Below are 19,075 nucleotides of genomic sequence, written 5' to 3'. Positions count from 1 at the left end.
CAAAGCACATTGGTTTATAGTTCAATACCTGTGTATGGATCCAGCAGTGGGTAACTGGTCTGAAAATCAGGTTTTTAAAATTCCTGTATCCCACCTTTCACTTCCCCTTTGGACCTTTATTCCCTCCTCCTTCCCTTGAACAGAACAAGATGCTTTGTTGGCAAAAAAAAAAGAGTTTTAAAATTACCTTTGCTTTTTGTTTGAGAGGATACCGTGAGATTGGGGGAATTCCTGTTGTTGGAGCTGGGATTCCATGAGTTTGGGGTGATTGCTGTCCTTGGAGCTGAGATACCCCAAGATTTGGGGTAATGGCTGTTATTGGAGCTGGGATACCCCAAGATTGGGGTCATTCCTGTTGTGGGAGCTGGGGGAGGGTGGCAGCTGTGGCTCTGGAAGCCCACATGGATTCCAGGTGGGATATGGGGTTGACAGGCAGGTACAGCAGTACCTGAGGCATTCCCAGCACTGCTCCAGGTGTTCCGAGGAAGGAACTAGGCTGGCTCAGGAGGGAGTTGTGGCTCGTGGCTTCGGGCTGGGGCAACAGCAATCTGTGCATGAGACACCAAAAACTCAACCCAAAACCTCAACACTTCACCTCTCCTTCCAAATGCAGCTCTGGCTCAGTGCAGGGCTCAAGATCTGCTTGGGACATCACCAGTGAATGTTTTTCCAGAGAGTGATTGTAAGAAATTCCTTCTCCCCCATCAAAATTCACCACAGGTTTAATTTCATCCCTATGTATCCCTTTAATACATAAAAAGAGTTGAGGGAATGACTTAATAAAGAGGATTTCTTAGGGGTTTTATCAGCATTTATTAGGAGAATAGGAACAAATCTCTCATTTTATTTCACGTTTCCCTCTTTGGCCAGCTTAGAACATATTTGTAGTTCCTTAGGTAGGTAGAAAACTAAAGGTAACGCCGTATTTTTGTAAAGACTGTACAGGACAGGCAGTAAGTGTTGGAGACCTTGGAATATGGAATACCAGCCTGCTCAGCTGTGGTGTTAGTAGCTGGCTTTGCTTTTCCTGAGCTGTTTTCCATGAGAGCTTGTGTTGTGACCCGCTGTGAGTATCATGGATCAGTTCCCTCACCTGGATTTCCAGCCCAGGTAGGAGGAGGAGGCAAAGCTTCCATCAGAGGGGGGGAAAAATCTCTTGGCTTATCTCCCCTGACTCTGCTCTCGGTGTGGGGCTGTTGTAGGAACACTGAGTTGTTCCCCTTCCCTCTCCCGTTGTGCTTCAGTGGGATGTGCTGCACTTCCAGCCTTAGGGACACCCTGGATAACACCCCCAACACAAACACTTGGAGCAAAGCTTTCCCTGGAACACAAACCTTCCTTGATCAATCTGTAGTTGCTGTTCCAGTTGCCACCCAGGTGATTTTGGGGCCCTACTGGTTGGATTTGCCCAGCACTTTTCCCTTTTCCTGCTGTAGAGCATTCCCAAATAGCACCTGGAGTGATTTTCAACACAGCTTGTACTTAAATTGGTCCTTCTGCTGTTCTGCCAGATGTAAATTTGCCTCTTTCAGTCCATTTGTGTCAAGAACTAAAAACTGTGAACATTTATCTTTAATATTGGTGGGTGTTAACTGAAATAAAGGTTTATTTTCATGCTCTTTTAAAAAAAATGTCCTGAAAACACATGGAAATGAAACCACTTAGGTTCATAGTGGCTCATCTAGGGTCTGTCCCAGGAAGTCCAGCTTGCATTCCCATTCCTAGGATGGACTTTGCCTTGGAAAAGCATCTCCCAAGTAGGTTATTTATGATTAATGAACTTGCTTTTAGTAATGTTTTCTGTCCTCTTCCTTGCTCCTGCTGTCACATCAAATTACTTCTGTCACACCAAATCTAGGGGACTACAACTTTTAAATTCTGATCCATTGGAAAAGATGGGCAGCAGGAAAAGTTGGAAGCACGGAACAAATGGGCTTTGGAATGAACAGTGGCAAGGTTTGAGCGTGGAAATTCATCTCAGAGCTGGAATGCTGGGAGGGAGCGGGGGGGGGGTTGATCAGTGCAAGTGTTAGCTGTGCATGAAAGGACATGGATTCTTCTGGAATGTCAGGAGTCACTGGGAACGTGTGGTGGCAGCAGTTGGAAGAGCTGAGCCCACCCTCACCTGTAACAACTCTGCCCGCGGGGATGGCTTTGCACAGCCACAGCTCTGGTTTAATAAACCCAGCACTGACACCCAGAGGTGGCAATTCCAGCTGTGCCAACCTGCTGCTCTCCCCGAGGCGTGCCAAGGACCACACTGCCCGCCTCTGGCGCTCCTGGGCTGCTCTGTCTCGGCCGGGTTCCACACTTGAGGTGTCCCCAGGAAAGCCAAACCTGATACTCCTGCTAGGAAGGGTATCCTGAGTGAGGGGAGAACACTTCCTGGGGTGCTCAGGGCCATTACTGGGAGAGTTCAAGGCTGGACATGAAGCCCTGCATTTTGATTTATGTGGAGATTTGCAGAGCGAGGAGAAACGGAATTCCAGTGTTCTCTTATCCTTGTGTTGGGGTAGAAAATCAACATGCAGAAAGAGATGAATGGCAAAATAGGGCTTTTTAAAAAAACCACCTTTTATTGGCATCTAATCTGCCTTTCCAGTTCACTTTGGTTATGCAGAGCTGAGTTAAGGGGCTGAGTTGTGTGCTCAGGCAGAATCCTCTTGCTTCTGGCTTATTTTTATTTTTCAATTGTTCTGTGTAAAGCTGGAGCTTGACCAGAGAAAACAACAGGAAGCCAAGTTCAGATTTCCAACGTTTTATTTATATACACGTATCTCGTAAACAAAGTCATTAAATGTGTAACACCCTTCCAACCTGTAATTAGAACACTCCAATAAATCACTTAAATTCCTCTTGACGATCCATTTGACTGAGTACAGGTGCTGCCTGCTGCTTTTAGTTCTGGTGAGGAATTTTCCTCCCCTGAACTGAGGCAGGAAGGGAGCCTGGCTCTGGTGCTGTGTCCCTCATGGCTCTGGTGTCTCCTGGGACGCTGTGGCTTGGTGCCAGCGGAGGAACAAGAGCTGCGGCTGTCATCCTGGGTCTGAGCTGTTCCATCCTTCCCTTTTGCAGTTCCTTCTCTTTATGGAGGAAATGATGTTTTCCAGCTCGGATCCTGGGCTAGGCCCAGCCAGGCTGAGCCACTCGTGGCCAGGCTGTGGCACAGGGCTTGAGGCAGCCCAGGCTGCGTGAGGGGTTCCCAAAATCCAGCTCTGGCATTCCCAGCTGTGCCTTTGATTCCAAAGTGTGCTGTGGGAGAGGAGCAGCCGTGTCCTACGGTGAGGAGTGACTTGGGAAGGGTTTTGTCACTTGGAGGCGTCACGTGTGACTGACTGGACTGGCTGTGCTGAAACACTGAAATAGTTCGTAAAGTGCCAAAATCCGGGCTGGGCTCACATCAAAACACACTGAAATACTCCGTAAAGTGCCAACATTCAGGCTGAGCTCACACTGAAACACAAATACTCTGTAAAGTGCCAAAATTCCTGCCGGGCTCACATCGCCCTCCGCCTACCTTGGGAAGGAGCTGCAGTTCAGTTTCACTCTATCCAGCGTCAGATTCCCTTCGCAGCAGAGGGCAGGAGTCAGGAATGTGGTTGGGAAGACGGAGAGGGGGCTGCAGTCGGGCTCGGGGGGGTCGGGGGCAGTGTCGGGCTCCGGGGGCAGGGCGGAGGTGCCGGGGTTGGAGATGTACTCGGACACGGGCTCCGGGGGCTCCATCGCCTCCGCCACCAGCCTCTGGTACAGCTCAGGGAGCTGCTGCTCCTCCCCCGAGCTCTCCTGTGCCCAGTCCCCGTGCCCCCTGCTGCCAGCGCTGCCCACCAGCAGCTTGTCCCCAGGCACGGGGGGCTCGGGGTGCGCGAAGGTTTCCTCCACCGGGGTCGTTTCGGGCTCTTCGAAGCCGCTGGGCAGGAAGGGGCTGGAGGGAGCGCTCAGCTCCGCCTGCGGGGGGAACACGGAATGAATCCCGGCATGGATCTCCTGGGACTCCCTCCCCGCAGCCGCTCATCCTGCTAAAAATGGAACATCTCTGCGTTCTTCTTGCGTTTAATTTGCCCAGCGCATCCTCCAGTCTGCTCCAAGGGAGATTATCCGCTGCCAGAGATTGCTGGATTTGCTGCTTTAGGAGATTACTGGCTCGCATGGCTCCAATGGCTTTTTTTTAATGAAGGTTGTGGGATTAGAATGAAAAACCCCTCTAATTTACCTTGGTAGCCGTTAAGCTCCTGGCCCACGTGGCGTTGGCAGGGTCGGGAATGGCTTTGCTCTGCCACTGCGGCAGGAGGAGGGAGAAAAGCGCCTGGAATCTGCAGGGGGGATAAATGCAATAAAAAACAGGAATGGTGAGACCTGCAGCACCCTTGTGCTCCTTGGGTGTGGAATTAACCCAGGTGGGATTGTGGATCTGCCCGCAGAGAGACCTGCAGAGCTCTCAGCTGGATGGGGATAATTCCTAAGGATTGATGCCATTCAGTTTGGTTTTAAGATCTGGGTAAAAATTCACCTATCTGTGGAGTACAGCTGTGTTTTAAGCTCAGAGCATGTTTTTATTATCATTCCTGTACTCTGAAACCTTCATTTTGAACAATCCTCGCTGTTCCATGCTCATGAAGGGGCATGGCCATCCCATAGGATAAGGGAAAATTGTTTTAAACTAAAAGAGGGTCGATTTAGATTAGATAGGAGAAAAGATTTTTAAAATGCACTGGCACAGGGTGCCCAGAGCAGCTGCGGCTGCCCCTGGATCCCTGGCAGTGCTCAAGGCCAGGCTGGACATTGGGGCTGGGAGCAGCCTGGGACAGTGGGAAGTGTCCCTGCCCATGGCTGGGGGTGGCACTGGGTGGGCTTTAAGGTCCTTTCCATCCCCAGCCAGTCTGGGATTTAATCCCTTCTGATAACCATCCCACTTTTATTGGGACACAGCAGATGGATCCACTCACACTTTCCTCACTGGAGGCACAGAACAAACGCAGGCTGAGAGGATGAAGAAGCTGCAGAAGCTGCAGATGAGCACCAGAGTGACCCAGCCCCCAGCACCTGAAATGCAGAGCAGCCACCATTCAGCTCCATCAAAAAGATGAAAAAAACCCCAAATCTTTCTGTGTTCCATAAATAAACCACCCTTCAACTCCAAGGAAACAGCTCGGCACAGCACTGGGAGCTTAAAGGCTACGAAAGAGATGGCACATCTTAAAACCAGCTGGAACTACAAATTTTTAGCAATTGAAGAACACCAAGAGATCTTCAGAACGCCTGGAGAGCTCCAGTGATTTCAGAGGAGCAGGAAAAGCATTCCCAGTCTGTGGGAAAGAGGATCCAAGAGCAAGGAGCACCCTGGCACCGGTTCCTTACTTTCCAGGCAGACGCTGTCGCTGTTGCCCCGGGGCCCCTCCCCGGCCGCGGTCACCGCCGTCATCCAAAGGTCGTGGTGCTCCCCGGGCTCCAGGTCAGGGATGTGCAGGGAGCAAGGAGCCTTCCCGGCAGGAACGGCTGGAGGGAAAACGGGGATGGAAATGGAGAGCCCGGCACGGGATTTTACTGCCTTCAGCTGGAATGGGGCTCTGAATAAAGTTAGGAAGGAGAGGAGGAGGAAGAGGAAGGAGGAGAGGAAGAATAAAAAGAGGAGGAAGAGAAATGAAGTAGAGGAAGAGGAAGAAAAAGAGGAGGGAGAGAAAGAAGAGGAAGAGGAGGAGGAATAAGGAAAAAAAGAGGAAGGAGAATAAGAGGAAAAAGAACAAGAGAAGGGATAGGAAGAAAAATAAGAGGAGGAATGAGAAGAAGAATAAGAGGAGAAGGAAGAGGAAGAAGAATAAGATGAAGAGGAATAAGAAGAGGAGGAGGGAGAATAAGAGGAGCAGGGGGAAGGAGAAGCAGGGAGGAATCTGATAGTTTCACACTGAAAGCAACTTAGAATGATCCCACTGTGGACTGTCAGTGATGAAAGGGGAACAGGAGAAGCATTTCCAGCCCCCAGGCACCCACCATGGACCTCGGGCTGGCCCTGCCTGTCCCTCCTCTGCAGGTAGATGTGGTACCCAGTGATGCAGCCCCTCTGCTGGGGAGCTGGGATCTCCTCCCAGGAAACCAGGACGCCGCTGGCCCAAGGGGTTGTGAGCATCTGGGGCCCAGCTGATGGGGCTGCAAGACACAGGACTGACTTTAGAGCTGAGCTTAAAATGCCTTAAAAACACCTGGGAGGGCGTTCCTGTGGTTTACCTTGTGCTGTGGAGTTTCCCCTGACTGATGCTGCCTGTCCAGCTCTGTCCTGATAAAGTGCAGACACGTGGATCTGATAGCAGACGTTATCTCTGATGTGCTCTGGAGAGAGAAATTACAATGGGAGAGTTGCTTGTTCAAGGATTTGCAGCCAGGGCAGAAATATTGCATCAGCTGCTTAGATCTGAGATAAATCTTGTGATTATTGATAGATCTTTCATAAAGAAAGGAAAGAAATTTCCTCTGATCTACTGAGCCCAGCAGAGCCTTACTGGGCATTAAACTGGAAACTAATGGCTTCCCACGGCCGGAGAGCGGGGTTGGATGAGATACTGGCAAGAAATTCCTCCCTGTGAGGGTGGGAAGGCGCTGGCACAGGGTGCCCAGAGAAGCTGTGGCTGCCCCTGGATCCCTGGAAGTGATTTTAGTAAAAATTATAGAAATACAGAAATACAGAATCCCAGACTGGTTTGGGTTGGGAGGGACCTTAAAGCCCATCCAGTGCCACCCGTGCCATGGCAGCAACACCTCCCACCAGCCCCAGCTGCTCCATTTGGAGGCCAAATTCAAACCTGACTTGTCACTTCAGATACTTCCAAACCAAGCTGGTGCTTTGCTGGTGTCCCAGGCCGGGGTGGCATTTACCTGCTAGCACCGTGGACAGGTGGGACGGGGGCAGCTTCACCCAGCTGTGCTGGGGCTGCAGGCGTGGCTCCCTCCAGGGCTCTTCCCACTCCACCACATAGCCCCCCATGGACACGGCGGATCCGAGGGGGGGGCTCCAGCTCACCAGGATGCTGCTGTTCCCCAGGCCCACGGCAGAGACTCGCTGAGGTGGGGGCAGATCTTACAGGGGAGAGCAAAAACCGCGGTCAGCACAAAGTTGTTGTAGCCTCAATCGAACCATTAAATGGGATGTGTGGTTTTTACTGGGTCCCATCCACTTTGGCACCGTGAGAAGGATAGAAATGAACTCGAATTAAAGAAAAGGTGATGATGGGAGGGTTTGCTGACAGGAACAGTCACATTCCTGTCTTTTCTCGTGGATTGAACACCCCCAGCACTGCTTGGCTGTGCCATCCCAAACCCTGGGAGGTGCTGTCACGGCACATCCCAACACCCTGCCCTGATCCACGAGGAAGGATGTGGAGCTGCTGGAGTGATTCCAGAGGAGGAACGGGGATGCTCCAAGGGCTGGAGCCCCTCTGGTGTGGAGCCAGGCTGGGAGAGCTGGGGGTGCAGGGAAAAGTGGATCTGCAGATGCCCGAGGTTCCTCTGAGAGGAGCAGAGAGTGGAGGGCCCGGAAGGGTTCGTGGTGTGTGGCACAGAGCAGAGCACTGCTGTCCCTCGCAGGGACCCCGAGCCAGCAGGAGCCTTACCCTGGCTGCCCGGGCGGGCCAGGATGGCCACAGGGGGGGAGCTGCCCCGGGAGTTGTGGGCGCTGACCGTGATCCTGTGGCCCACCCTGGGGGTCACCCTGGAGAAGCTGGTCTGGGTGGTTTGGTGGGATTGTGCTGGGAGCTTCCCGTGGTCCAGGGCTTCCAAGGTCACCGTGTATCCCAGGATTCTCCCTCCTGCCTCTGGCTTGCTCAGAGCCTGCGGGGAAAGCGTATCTGTCACTGTCTTCTGAAAAAGGTGCTGTCAGCTGGGAAAGCTGGAGAGGGGCTTTGAGTGAGAGCCTGGAGAGCCAGGACACAGGGAATGGCTTCCCAGTGCCAGAGGGCAGGGATGGATGGGAGATTGGGAAGGAATTGTTCCCTGGGAGGGTGGGCAGGCCCTGGCACAGGGTGCCCAGAGCAGCTGGGGCTGCCCCTGGATCCCTGGCAGTGCCCAAGGCCAGGCTGGACACTGGGGCTGGGAGCAGCCTGGGACAGTGGGAGGTGTCCCTGCCATGGCAGGGGTGGCACTGGATGGGCTTTGAGGTCCATCCCAACCCAAACCATTCCAGAATTTATTTTTCCCATTCAATTCCAGTTTAGTGAAGCTCTTTTGCTGTGAGGTGCTGATTCCTCCAGCTGGGGACAGTAAAACACATCCCGCCCTGAGGCTGAATTCCAGCCATGCTTTTCACAAGGGAGGGAAAAAAAAAGATTATGAACTGCTCAGCTGGGTTTGTCACAATGAGCGGGTTTTGATTTGGAGGGAAAACCTGGATTTTACATAAAGCCCCCATAAAGAATTATTTACACGGAGCCTCTCAGAACACACATCTCTGACAGTAACACCACACCCTGGCTTTAACTCCTCTCCAGGAGCCTGCACTTGTACTCCCAGTTTCAGTTTCCTGAGGTTTCTATGACATGAATTCATCTGTTTGGCTGATTTTTGTCATAACAAAACAAAGCACACACCAAAATGTTTGCAGAGTTTCTGGTGCTTCGGCAGCGCCCCAGGACAGAGGCACTGCTGCAACCACTCGAAAACCTGCTGGAATTAAGTTGTTGAACCGTTTTTTGGAGGTTTTTGGGGTGTTTGTCTGAGAACAGGACACACCTCCTGCAGGGTGTTGTACTGAGTTTCAGCCTGGCTTTGAAGCTGCTGTGAAAACTCTCGAGGCAGTTTATTACCCTGTTTTATGAATGATGCTGCAGGAAGTCACTCGTGATAAAGAAAGTGCTGCAAGATAAAGGTCTTCAAGTTAAAGCCACAACCTCTGGGGTCACAGAATCACACGAGAATTTCTGCTTTCACTTTCAGCATGCTGCTCGTTCGTGTGGGGGGGAAACACAGTGAATTTCTTTACCCAGCTCTGGGGGGCTTTAACCCAAATTCTGTGTGGAATGTGCTTTGCCCACCAGACCCCAAAAATGCTGGGGAAGCTGGAGAGGGGCTTTGGATACAGGGATGGAGGGACAGGACACAGGGAATGGCTTCCCACTGCCAGAGGGCAGGGCTGGATGGGAGATTGGGAAGGAATTGTTCCCTGGGAGGGCGGGGAGGGGCCGGGATGGAATTCCCAGAGCAGCTGGGGCTGCCCCTGGATCCCTGGAAGTGTCCAAGGCCAGGCTGGACATTGGGGCTTGGAGCAGCCTGGACAGTGGGAGGTGTCCCTGCCCATGGAACAAGATGACATTCAAAATCCCTCCCAATCCAAATAATCCCGGCATTCCATGAAATTTTAGGTAGAAAAGTGATGATGAACCTCCTCCCAGGGAGGGGACTCGGTCCATGTCCCTGTCCCTGGTGAAACCCAGGTGCTCTCCCAGGGTTCAGCCCTTTCCTGCAATCCTAAAAATCAGAGTTTCCCCTCTCTGGGTTTTGTCTCCCCTCTCACCTGGCTGAGCTTTGCTGCCTCTGCTGGGGTTGCCCTGAACTCACCTTCCAAAAAAGGGAGAGGTTCTGGTGCCCAGAGTCCACGTCCTGCTGCCGGTACCAGACATCCAGGATCCCAGTGGGCACTGGTGGGGAAGGAAAAGGGGAGCAGTGGCAGTGGCTGGGGTTTGAAGCCAACAAACAACGAGCAGGCAAAGGAGGCAAAACCCCTGAGAAAATTTAAATTTAAGCTTTAAAATGCCCCTGAAGTGCTGCAGGGTGTGATAATCCACCTTTGCTGCTGTTTGGCTGCTTTGAGGATGGGGATCATGAGGAGAACAAGCCATAAATCCAAGGAAAAGGGTTTGGATCTGCTGCTGACTTTATCCTGCCCTCAGTAATCCGGATGGCTCCCAAGGAAACCCACACATCAAAGGCACAGCGTTAGCTCCTGTCTTTGCATAAATTTGAGGCTTATGAAGGTCCTTGGGGTTGGCTCCATCAGTCCTAGAACAACAGGCAGCCTTGGATGAGGGGGCTTGTGGGATCTGTGGGATTTTCCTGTCTGGCTCCAGGCAATAAGTGCCTTTAACAGCTTGTCTGAGGTAGCTTAAACCCCCGGTTCCTTCCACAATTCTCACTGGAAACTCTTGATGTTTTGAATAAACGTCCCAAAATAACATTAAAGGGAAGCTCTGGCCGGTGGATGTGCTCCAGAAATCCAGAATCAGAGAGGAATACGTAAGGAAAGCTGAGGTGACAGAGAATGACAGAGCTTGGCTCCTCAAGGACCCTGACCAGCATAAACTCATCAAATTCAAATCCTGATTGTTGATAGCTGGGGCAGGGGCAGCTGATGGACAAACCCCGCTGGACCAGGGCTGTAACAAGGACACAAAACCCTCCCTGTCAGCGATGTTCAGAGCAGTTTGTCCTGTGTGAACTGCAAAGAGTGACAAGAACAGAAACGAGAAGCAGGAGCAGCAGCAGAAATAAAACCAGAGCCCTCTGAGCGAGGGAAGGGTGAGATAAAGAGAAAAATCAGAATATGGGATTGCATCTGCCGCCCTCCAGCCTGGCTTTGAAAGCCTGTGAACCACATGAGTAAGGCAAGGTTTTTGGCAGCTCGCACGAAAAGGAGCAGGAAAAGGAATTTCTCCTTGAAAAAGTGTTAATTTGGGGTTTGCAGCGAGCTGACTTGTGGAGCACTTCCAACAAAGAGCGGTGCTGATGCCCCCAGAGCTTCTCGTCTGCAACCTCCCCTTGCTGCCACCTCGTGTGAGGGCAGCAAGTGCTCCTCCATCAGCTAAAAACCTTCTCGTTCTCCTCCTGCAGCAGGGGCGGGGTGGGAGCGATGACCACGAGCGCAGGGTGCAAGGAGAAGGGGAGAAAACTGCTGAGAGGGAGGTGGGGTGGGATCGATAATCAATGCTTCTTACAGAAAGTGCCGCTGTCGCAGTGGGAAATGGGAAATGGGAAATGGGAAATGGGAAATAATGGGAAATGGGAAATGGGCTGAGTCACAACAGCACCAGCCCCATGGGCTCCAAGTAATTCACAAAAAAGAGCAGCCAAAGCCGAGCAGGAGAGTGGAGAATCACAGAATTAGAAGGGTTTTGGAACCCCCAAATCCTTCCGTGAGCTCTGGAAATTCCTGCTCCGCGAGAAACACGAACGGCTCCACCGCCGGTTCGTTAAAAAGCAATTTTCTTACAGAAACTTCTCTCTCTCGGCTCCGAGTCTGGATCTGGAGTCCCCACGAAACCACCCAGCAGCGGTTTGGCCTCATGAGCTGGAGTTTCCCGTGGGATGCAGGCCCCAGAGCCGGCTTTGGGGCAGGAGGGCTCCTTACCTGCTGCTGGGGTGTGCATCTGCCTCCTGCTCCAGTCGCTCCACTGCCCTCGCCCCCGGAGGATCCTGCAGCTCACCTGGAACTCGTAGGCTGTGTCAGGCTCCAGCCCCTGCAGGTGGTATTCCTCCCTGTGGAAGCTTTCAACCTTCAACAGGGATGCAGAACGTGGAATATTAAACCCACAAGGAAACAAAGGTTGCAGGCAGCGAGAGGCTGAATTGCAAATGGCCGCGTGCAGCCCAGCCAGGAGCAGCTTAAAAACCAACGGGGAAACCCTGATCTGAGGCAGCTTCCATAACTCAGAGAATGATGCAAGGAATCGTCGGGCTTGCAGGGCTTCAGCTGAAAAATCCCTCACTTACTGCGTGCCAAGAGCGAAATCTCTGTTTGAGTGATTTGCTCAGCTCCCAGAAAAACGTTCCTTTTGCCACTTCTCAAGTAAAAGCAAAAACTTCACAGAGTGATGGGATGGTTTGGGTTGGCAGGGACCTCACAGCCCTTCCAGTGGGCCATGGACAGGGACACCTCCCACTGTCCCAGGCTGCTCCCAGCCCCAATGTCCAACCTGGCCTTGGGCACTGCCAGGGATCCAGGGGCAGCCACAGCTGCTCTGGGAATTCCATCCCAGCCCCTGCCCACCCTCCCAACCAGGAATTCCTTCCCAATATCCCACCCATCCCTGCCCTCTGGCAGTGGGAAGCCATTCCCTGTGTCCTGTCCCTCCATGCCTTGTCCCCAGTCCCTCTCCAGCTCTCCTGGAACCCCTTCAGGCACCAGAAAGGGCTCTGAGCTCTCCCTGGAGCCTTCTCCTCTCCAGCAGGTCCATAACTCCCTCAATCCCAAAAGGATTACCACGCTCCAGGTGTGCCTGCTGAGGGGACGGTATCTCAGCCTGTAGTGCTGTGCTTGTGCCTCGTCGTGCCACGAAAAGGTGCAGTTGGTGGCAGAAGAGTCATCAAATTCCACTGAAAACGCGGGAGGATGTGGCTTCACTGGCACCGAAACAGAAAGAAGCAAAGGGGGCTCAGAGAGGCAGCACAGCTTGGAGGGAAAGGTGGAAAATAGGATTATTGGTATAGGCTGGATGGATGATTTTACCACAAGTTTTAAAGTGCCCTGAATGTTTGCAGGTCTTCCCGAAGGGCTGGGGCAGGCTGAGAGGTGGGGAGTGGAGCTTTACCTATGTCTATTAGCATGAAGGTGAGTGGCTGGGATGAGGCATTTCCTAATTTATTGGAGGCAGAGACCACCACGGTGTAATTGGAGTCAAAATCCAGCTTGCTCAGAGCCCGAGAGCCGAACACCTGACTGGGAGTTTCTTCTGGAAAGCAAAAGGTGTCTGTCCCATTGGAGAGCCTGGAGCAGGAGGAAAGGTTTGGCTGTGTTTCTGTGGAGCAAGAAAGGTGAACCCCGGGTGTGTGGGACAGGGTTCCCTTCCCAAAGGGATATCTTGGCACAGCCTCTGTCTGCTGAACCCTGAGGGAGCTGCCCTGCTGCAGGGCATGATCAGAAAACCACTCCAGGGAATAATTAGGTATTAATTATATTTCCAGCACCATCACTTACTCGATTCCATAGGCAGTGTCGAGGTAGGTGAGCCTTCCTTTGTCCCAGGTGCAGGTGAGATGTCCCCGTGTCCCATGCTGGATACAGGACACATTCCTGGGCTCATCTGGAGGATCTGGAACAGATATTCCTGTCAGTCTCAGAATCACAGCCTGGCTTGGGTTGGACCTTTAAGGGTCCTTCAGTCCAACATCTCCAACCAGACCAGGCTGCTCAGAGCTCCCTCCAGCCCGGTCTTCAGTGTTTCTTCCTCAAAGATGTTGGTAGGAGATCTTTTAGGGGATGCTTGGCAGGGAGGATGTTGTTTGCTCCAAGCAGGCAGGTTTATTCAACCTCTCTCCCCTCAGGAATAACACAGTGGCTCAGTTCCAGCCAGGAATATTTTCCATAGGAAGAGCCCCTCACAGACAGCACCCGTCCTGGACAAAGCCACCCCCTGCCGGTGTCTAACGGGCTTCCCTCCTCCACGGGGAAGCTTTAAGGACCCGTGATGCCTTTTCCTGGTCTTAAAATCAAGAGTCAGACACGGTTAGAAGGGGAAAAGGGGTTTTACCTTGGTATTTATTTTAAGGATCCTTAGGTGCACACACCCAGGTCATAAGCATCGAGATGCACCCACCGAGTGTGTCCCCAAAGATCTGGTCTAACATTATAGGTGTTACTAATTAGCAGATCTATCAAAGATTCCCCAATGAGAGGCTCCAGTGAGCCCCCCTCCCCAAGGAGCCTTCCCCTGGATGGTTCTATCTTGGTTTACAGGATGTGTTCTGGAGGGGACCTTGGGGTCTGGGGCGCACTGATCCCTGGCTACGAAGCTTCTAAAATGTTGAGTCTCTCAGCTTGACAAACAAGGCCAAGAATGTAGGCAAAAAGCACCAGGAATACAGAAGCTATAAAAGGTATAACAGGGGTATAAAAGAAAAGGCAAAAATTCTTCATGGCATCACTGGAGTAATTAACATCTAATTTCCCTTACTTCCACACTGGATATCGATTCCACAAACGAGTCTGGTCTTGTCTCCACAGAGGGTTTTGCACGTGAAGGTGTGTTTGCCGTAGGTAGTGACTGCAAAGGTTTTGCTGACCGAGCCTCCCTGGTTTCTGACTTGCTCGGAGTTGTTGAGGAAAATCGCGGCCCAGCACGGGGCAGCTCCCTGCAGGGCTCCCAGCTGGCAGGACAGGGTGACGTTGGTGCCCTGCCGGATGGCACAGGCTGTGTTGGCTGTCACGTTCCCATTGCCACAGACCCCCACGGTGCCACGGGCAGCTCTGCTGGCCCCCACCGCCCCTTTCCTGCAGGATTCTGCAAGGGAACGGGAAAACAAACTCAGACGGGGATCCATCTGCACCGCGTGCCGTGCTCTCCCCGAATGTGTGATGGAAAAATTCCTGGCTCTGTGCAGGAACTCGTGGGATGTCGTCTGGGATCAGCAGCCACGGGATTGCTCTGTCACCAACAAACCAACACAACCCCAGGTAAAAACTACCAGAACCCTTCTTTCACTGGGGATTAAAAAGTGCCCGAGTCAGTAAAGCTGTGGCAGGAGGCACAGGAAGGACGTGGAGCTGCTGGAGGAGGCCCCGGAGCTGCTCCAGGGCTGGAGCCCCTCTGCTCTGGAGCCAGGCTGGGAGAGCTGGGGGTGCTCACCTGGAGAGGAGAAGGCTCCAGGGAGAGCTCAGAGCCCCTGGCAGGGCCTGAAGGGGCTCCAGGAGAGCTGCAGAGGGACTGGGGACAAGGCATGGAGGGACAGGACACAGGGAATGGCTTCCCAGTGCCAGAGGGCAGGGCTGGATGGGAGATTGGGAAGGAATTGTTCCCTGGGAGGGTGGGGAGGGGCTGGGATGGAATTCCCAGAGCAGCTGTGGCTGCCCCTGGATCCCTGGCAGTGCCCAAGGCCAGGCTGGACATTGGGGCTGGGAGCAGCCTGGGACAGTGGGAGGTGTCCCTGCCATGGCACGGGTGGCACTGGGTGGGCTTTAAGCTCCCTCCCAACCCAAACCAGGCTGGAATTCTGTGACCAGGGTTTTTTCCTGTCCACGAGCTCTGCCTGTCTCGGTGCCTTTTCTCACATCACCAACAGCTCCACCTTGAACTAAAACCCGAGCAACCTCCGTCATTAACAATGACTCATTAACAACTCTTTGCTCTCCAGGAAGGAAGATGTTCACTGGGCTTGGAGTAGAAGCTGCAAAACCCCCACCTTAATTAGCCCGAGTGCTTCATTTGAGAGATAATTGCTCTGTAGGATGGAACCCCTCTTACCTGCCGTGAAGTGCAGCACCAACCAAATTGCTGCGGACACGATCCATGCAAATGGCATTTTGGTGCCTAGAGAGAGAGGAATTCCTGTTACCAGCTCCTAAAGACTGCAGATATTATGTACAGATCTTGGTGTTTTACCACTTTGCTGCTTCAGAAAACCCCAAACGCCCATTTCGTGGGAGCTTTCCACTGAACATTCCCTTGTTTTGTTTAAATCCAGAGGCTCAGACGTTCAGCCTTGCAGCAGCAGAGACTCAGCTCGCCCAGAGCCTCTTCATGTGGGGCCTTCTGTAGGTGATTCGTAAGTGCCAGGATGAGCAATCACAGCGCCCAGCTTCTTCAGGGAAATGCTCTGCCTTCCACTAAACAGAAATTGTCTGGGGGCTGCGTGAACAGCGCAGCTGCCCAAAACAGCCGAGTCTGCGGGCAAAACCAGCCCCACTTGGAACCCTTCGGTCACAGGTGCAGCCAGGGAAGCGCTGAAGATGCGGCCTCGTAATCTGTGATCCGAGCAGAGGATGGGAGACTGCTGAGGAGCAAGCCCCAGCTCAGAGAGAGATATGGGGGGAAATCTGATGGAAATTGCACACCAGTGAGGGAAACCGGCCTTGCTGTGTGGAGGGCACTGAAATACAGCAAGGACGTTGTCCCAGGCAGGAGGTGGAGCAGTCCCGAGGTGTCTGTGGGGTACAGCCTGTGCCTGTCTGTGCTCTCATCTCCAAACTCTCAGCTGAGAGCGCCAGGGCCACAGGCCACACACTCCGTGAGCCCGTGGATGTGCCACAGGGGCTCTGGCGGTCACTGCAGCCCCGGAGCTCCGAAATGAAAGGAGCCGTGAAGCACCACAGCTCCAGAGTTGCCTTTCGACCCCACTTCTCCCTAAAAAGCCCCGTTGTGCATTCCAAGAACTGGCAGGAACAGCCGGCCGGTCACCGGTGGAAAGAGGAACATCTCACTCATTTCAGCCAGAAAAAAATCACTTCTTGTGCCCCAAACCTTACACATCACTGATTACTGACACTGGCTGAGTTTTTAGGGAAGCTTTCCCGCACTCTGGCTGCCCCCCCAGGCTCCGTGAGGACAGTGGCACCCCAGGTCATCCCACAGCCTTGGGACCATCCCGCCCGAGGCCGGGGGCTCTTTCCCGAAGCTGCCGGGTGTGGGGGAATGCCGGGGGGGGTGAGGACAGCGGTGTTCCGGCAGGATGGACCTTCGGCACTGCGCTCCTTAGGCTGCTCCATCCCGGGGTGCAGGGAATATCTGGGATAGTGAGAATTCCCGGGCAGCAGCATCCCAGGGCGGGCAGCATCCCGGGATGCAATCATTCCAGGGCAGCGGCATCCCCGGGAAAGCGCGCATCCCAGGGCAGGAGCATCCCGGAGCGTCCCGGGCCAGGAAAATCCAGGCACGGGAGCATCCCAGGGCAATGAAAAATCCCAGGGAAGGAGCATCCCAAAGCAGTGAGCATCCCAGAGCAGCATCATCCCGAGGCAGGAAAATCCCGGGGCAGGAGCAACCCAGGGCAGTGAAAATCCCGGGGAAGCAGCGTCCCAGGGCAGGAACATCCCGCGGCAGGAGCATTCCAGGGCAGGAGCATCCCAAAGCAGTGACCATCCCATGGCAGCAGCATCCCGCGGCAAGGAGCATCCCGAGGCAGCCGCATCCCGCGGGATGCCGCCTTTCCCAGGAATCGCCCCCCGGCACCGCGGGGGGATCCGCAGCCCCGGGAGGCTCGGGGGGGTCCCCCGGCGCCCCCCGCTCCCCAGGCCGGGGTTACTCACCCCGAGCCCCGCGGCCGCTCCGGGCGCCGGCAGCTCCCGCGTGTGCGGCAGCCCCGGCCCCGCCCGCCCCAGGGGGATGCTCGGGACGGGAAAGGAGGGGAAGGGTGGGAAAGGGAAGGGAAAAGGAAAAAGGGAAGGGGAGGAGAGGCAGAGGGAGAGGAGATATAAAATAAAATGCGGCCCGGTTTCCCTTGCTCGGAACAAGGGGCTTGTCCAGAGACACATCTACTCTCATTTTACCTTCTCTTTTACCCGGTTTTTGCTTTCTCTCATTTTTTTCAGCACTCCCACAACCTACTGCCACATTTAACAGAGCTTTTAATGAATAAGTGTCTTCTCTTGTTGTTCCTCCTCTTTTCTGGCCATCAATGACATAAACTCGGTTTTCCTGGCTGATTATGATCGGTTTTTTCTACCTTGGACAACACAGCACAGGTATTTCAGGGACAGCTCTTGAAATGAGGGGGCACAAAGTTTGCAGCCTTCAGGAATCCCAAATTCTGCCTTTGAGCCTCCAGCTGCTTCTCCTCCCTCCCTCCCTCCCAAAGCCTGGAGCATCATCTGGGCTCCTTTCCAGAGCTGCCGTTAATTATCATTAATCTGCCGTGCGAGCTGCTACCCCACGAAATTCCGAATATCAACAGCTTCCTTTTACCTCTCGTTTCCCCTCTGTCTTCATCAGTTCCCGTGACACTTCCCCTTTTCCAGAGCCCTTCCCAGCACAGCTCCAGCTCCACGCGGCCGCACCAGGATTCGGGTGAGTTTAAACCGGGACACCATGAGGAGTTCCACGGAATCCAATCCTGCCTTTCCTGCCGCGGCCTCGTCCATCCACACCCCTCCTGCCTGTGCGGGTTTCCCAGGAATGCTCACTCCCGGCGCTCCGCTGGCATCACCGGGATGGGGCCGTTCCACTCAGCCAGGACGTTTTTAAGGGAAGATGCTGATCGGATGCCCAGGGGATCAGTTTTGTGTTGCAGTGACAGGCAGGAGGAAATCACCAGTCCGTCACCCTCCACAAAGCACGGTTGCCTCCTTCTTTCTTCTATTTTTTTTCTCATTTCCTTTCTCTTCTCCTTTTAAAAATGCTTTTGGGTTTTTTTTAAATTTTCTTTCCTTTACATGTTATCTTTTTTCACTTTTCTTTTTTCCCCCTTTCTCTTTTCTTCTTTCGTATTTTTGCTTTGTCTTTTTCACTTTTCCTTTTCCTTCTTTTTTTTTTATTATTTTTTCTTACTTCTTCCTTTTTCTCTTTTTTTCTCTGTCCTTTTTCTTTTCCTTTTTTCTTTTCCTTTTTTCTTTTCTTTTTTTTCTTTTCCTTTTTTCTTTTCTTTTTTTTCTTTTCCTTTTTTATTCTTTTTCTTTTCCTTTCTTTTTCTTTTCCTTTTTTTCTTTTTCCTTTCCCTCTTTCTTTTTTTTTTTTTTTCCTTTCCCCTTTCCCTGAACTTTTAACACCTAACTCTTCTTCTTCTTATGATTCCTTCTTCGCTGACTCCTGCTGACCACAGAGCTCCTGAAAAAAAAGGAGAAAACCGGCGGTGCGGACGAACAATGAGGAAAACCTGCTGTCCCTTCAATCTGGTGCCTCCTGGTTCTCTTGGCTGCGAGAGGAGAGGCAGAGCAGGAGGTCGCGGTGCCGGCGGAGCTGAGGACGCTGTGCCAGCTCCGGTGCCCGGGCTGGTGCCGGGGGAAGTCCGGAGTCCCTGCTTGTCCCCCGGGGGTGTCTGCGGGGCTGCGGGCGGCGCTGGGAAAGCCCCCGGCAGCACGAACGTGTCGGGGGTGGAGGCGGCAGCGCCGAGTGGGGCAGCGAGGCTGCAGGGTGGGGACACGGCCAGAGGCTCCCGGGGGCTGCGGTGTCACCTCCGGGGGCTCGGGGGAACCGGTGAGCACGGCCCGGGACACGGCTGGGAATGAGGGAGAGGAGGGGAGGGGTGGGAGTGACAGAATCCTGGATTCCGGAATGGTTTGGGATGGAGGGGACCTCAAAGCCCCTCCAGTGCCACCCGTGCCATGGCAGGGACACCTCCCACTGTCCCAGGCTGCTCCAAGCCCCAATGTCCAGCCTGGCCTTGGGCACTGCCAGGGATCCAGGGGCAGCCACAGCTGCTCTGGGAATTTCATCCCAGCCCCTGCCCACCCTCC

The 19,075-nt window shown here is 53.4% G+C and overlaps 1 protein-coding gene across 2 annotated transcripts; it reads right to left on the bottom strand.

The window, feature by feature from the left end:
• Positions 1-2,742: 2,742 nt before the first annotated feature.
• On the bottom strand, positions 2,743-18,065 carry LOC116447889 (interleukin-12 receptor subunit beta-2-like). Of its 2 annotated transcripts, XM_032117625.1 has the most exons (17): positions 17,589-18,065; positions 15,153-15,218; positions 13,866-14,192; positions 12,890-13,004; positions 12,504-12,679; positions 12,176-12,315; positions 11,324-11,468; positions 9,538-9,617; positions 7,599-7,815; positions 6,865-7,065; positions 6,220-6,321; positions 5,986-6,141; positions 5,356-5,493; positions 4,944-5,040; positions 4,211-4,310; positions 3,518-3,945; positions 2,743-3,357 (listed from the first exon to the last, which is right to left on the bottom strand). In XM_032117625.1, exons 2-17 carry the CDS (start codon positions 15,208-15,210, stop codon positions 3,309-3,311), a joined length of 2,529 nt encoding a protein of 842 aa, XP_031973516.1. In that variant the 5' UTR covers positions 15,211-15,218; positions 17,589-18,065; the 3' UTR covers positions 2,743-3,308. The 2 variants fall into 2 exon arrangements, with proteins under 2 accessions (XP_031973516.1, XP_031973517.1); XM_032117626.1 differs by lacking the exons at positions 9,538-9,617; positions 11,324-11,468.
• Positions 18,066-19,075: the final 1,010 nt, after the last annotated feature.

The sequence above is a fragment of the Corvus moneduloides genome, chromosome 9, assembly GCF_009650955.1.
Source record: "Corvus moneduloides isolate bCorMon1 chromosome 9, bCorMon1.pri, whole genome shotgun sequence".
Lineage (NCBI taxonomy): Eukaryota > Metazoa > Chordata > Aves > Passeriformes > Corvidae > Corvus > Corvus moneduloides.
The sequence above is the reverse complement of the archived record's forward strand: the minus strand, read 5'-3'. Positions and strand labels throughout refer to the sequence as shown.

What these genes read in the sequence shown, in the direction of transcription:
- LOC116447889 (XM_032117625.1), bottom strand. Translation starts at nt 15,210, where the DNA reads ATGCCATTTGCATGGATCGTGTCCGCAGCAATTTGGTTGGTGCTGCAC. An exon ending in GGGAAACTCCACAGCACAAG is followed by an intron (nt 6,142 to 6,219) that starts GTAAACCACAGG and finishes TGTGTCTTGCAG; the next exon opens with CCCCATCAGCTGGGCCCCAG. An exon ending in GGAGCTTAACGGCTACCAAG is followed by an intron (nt 3,946 to 4,210) that starts GTAAATTAGAGG and finishes TTCCCCCCGCAG; the next exon opens with GCGGAGCTGAGCGCTCCCTC.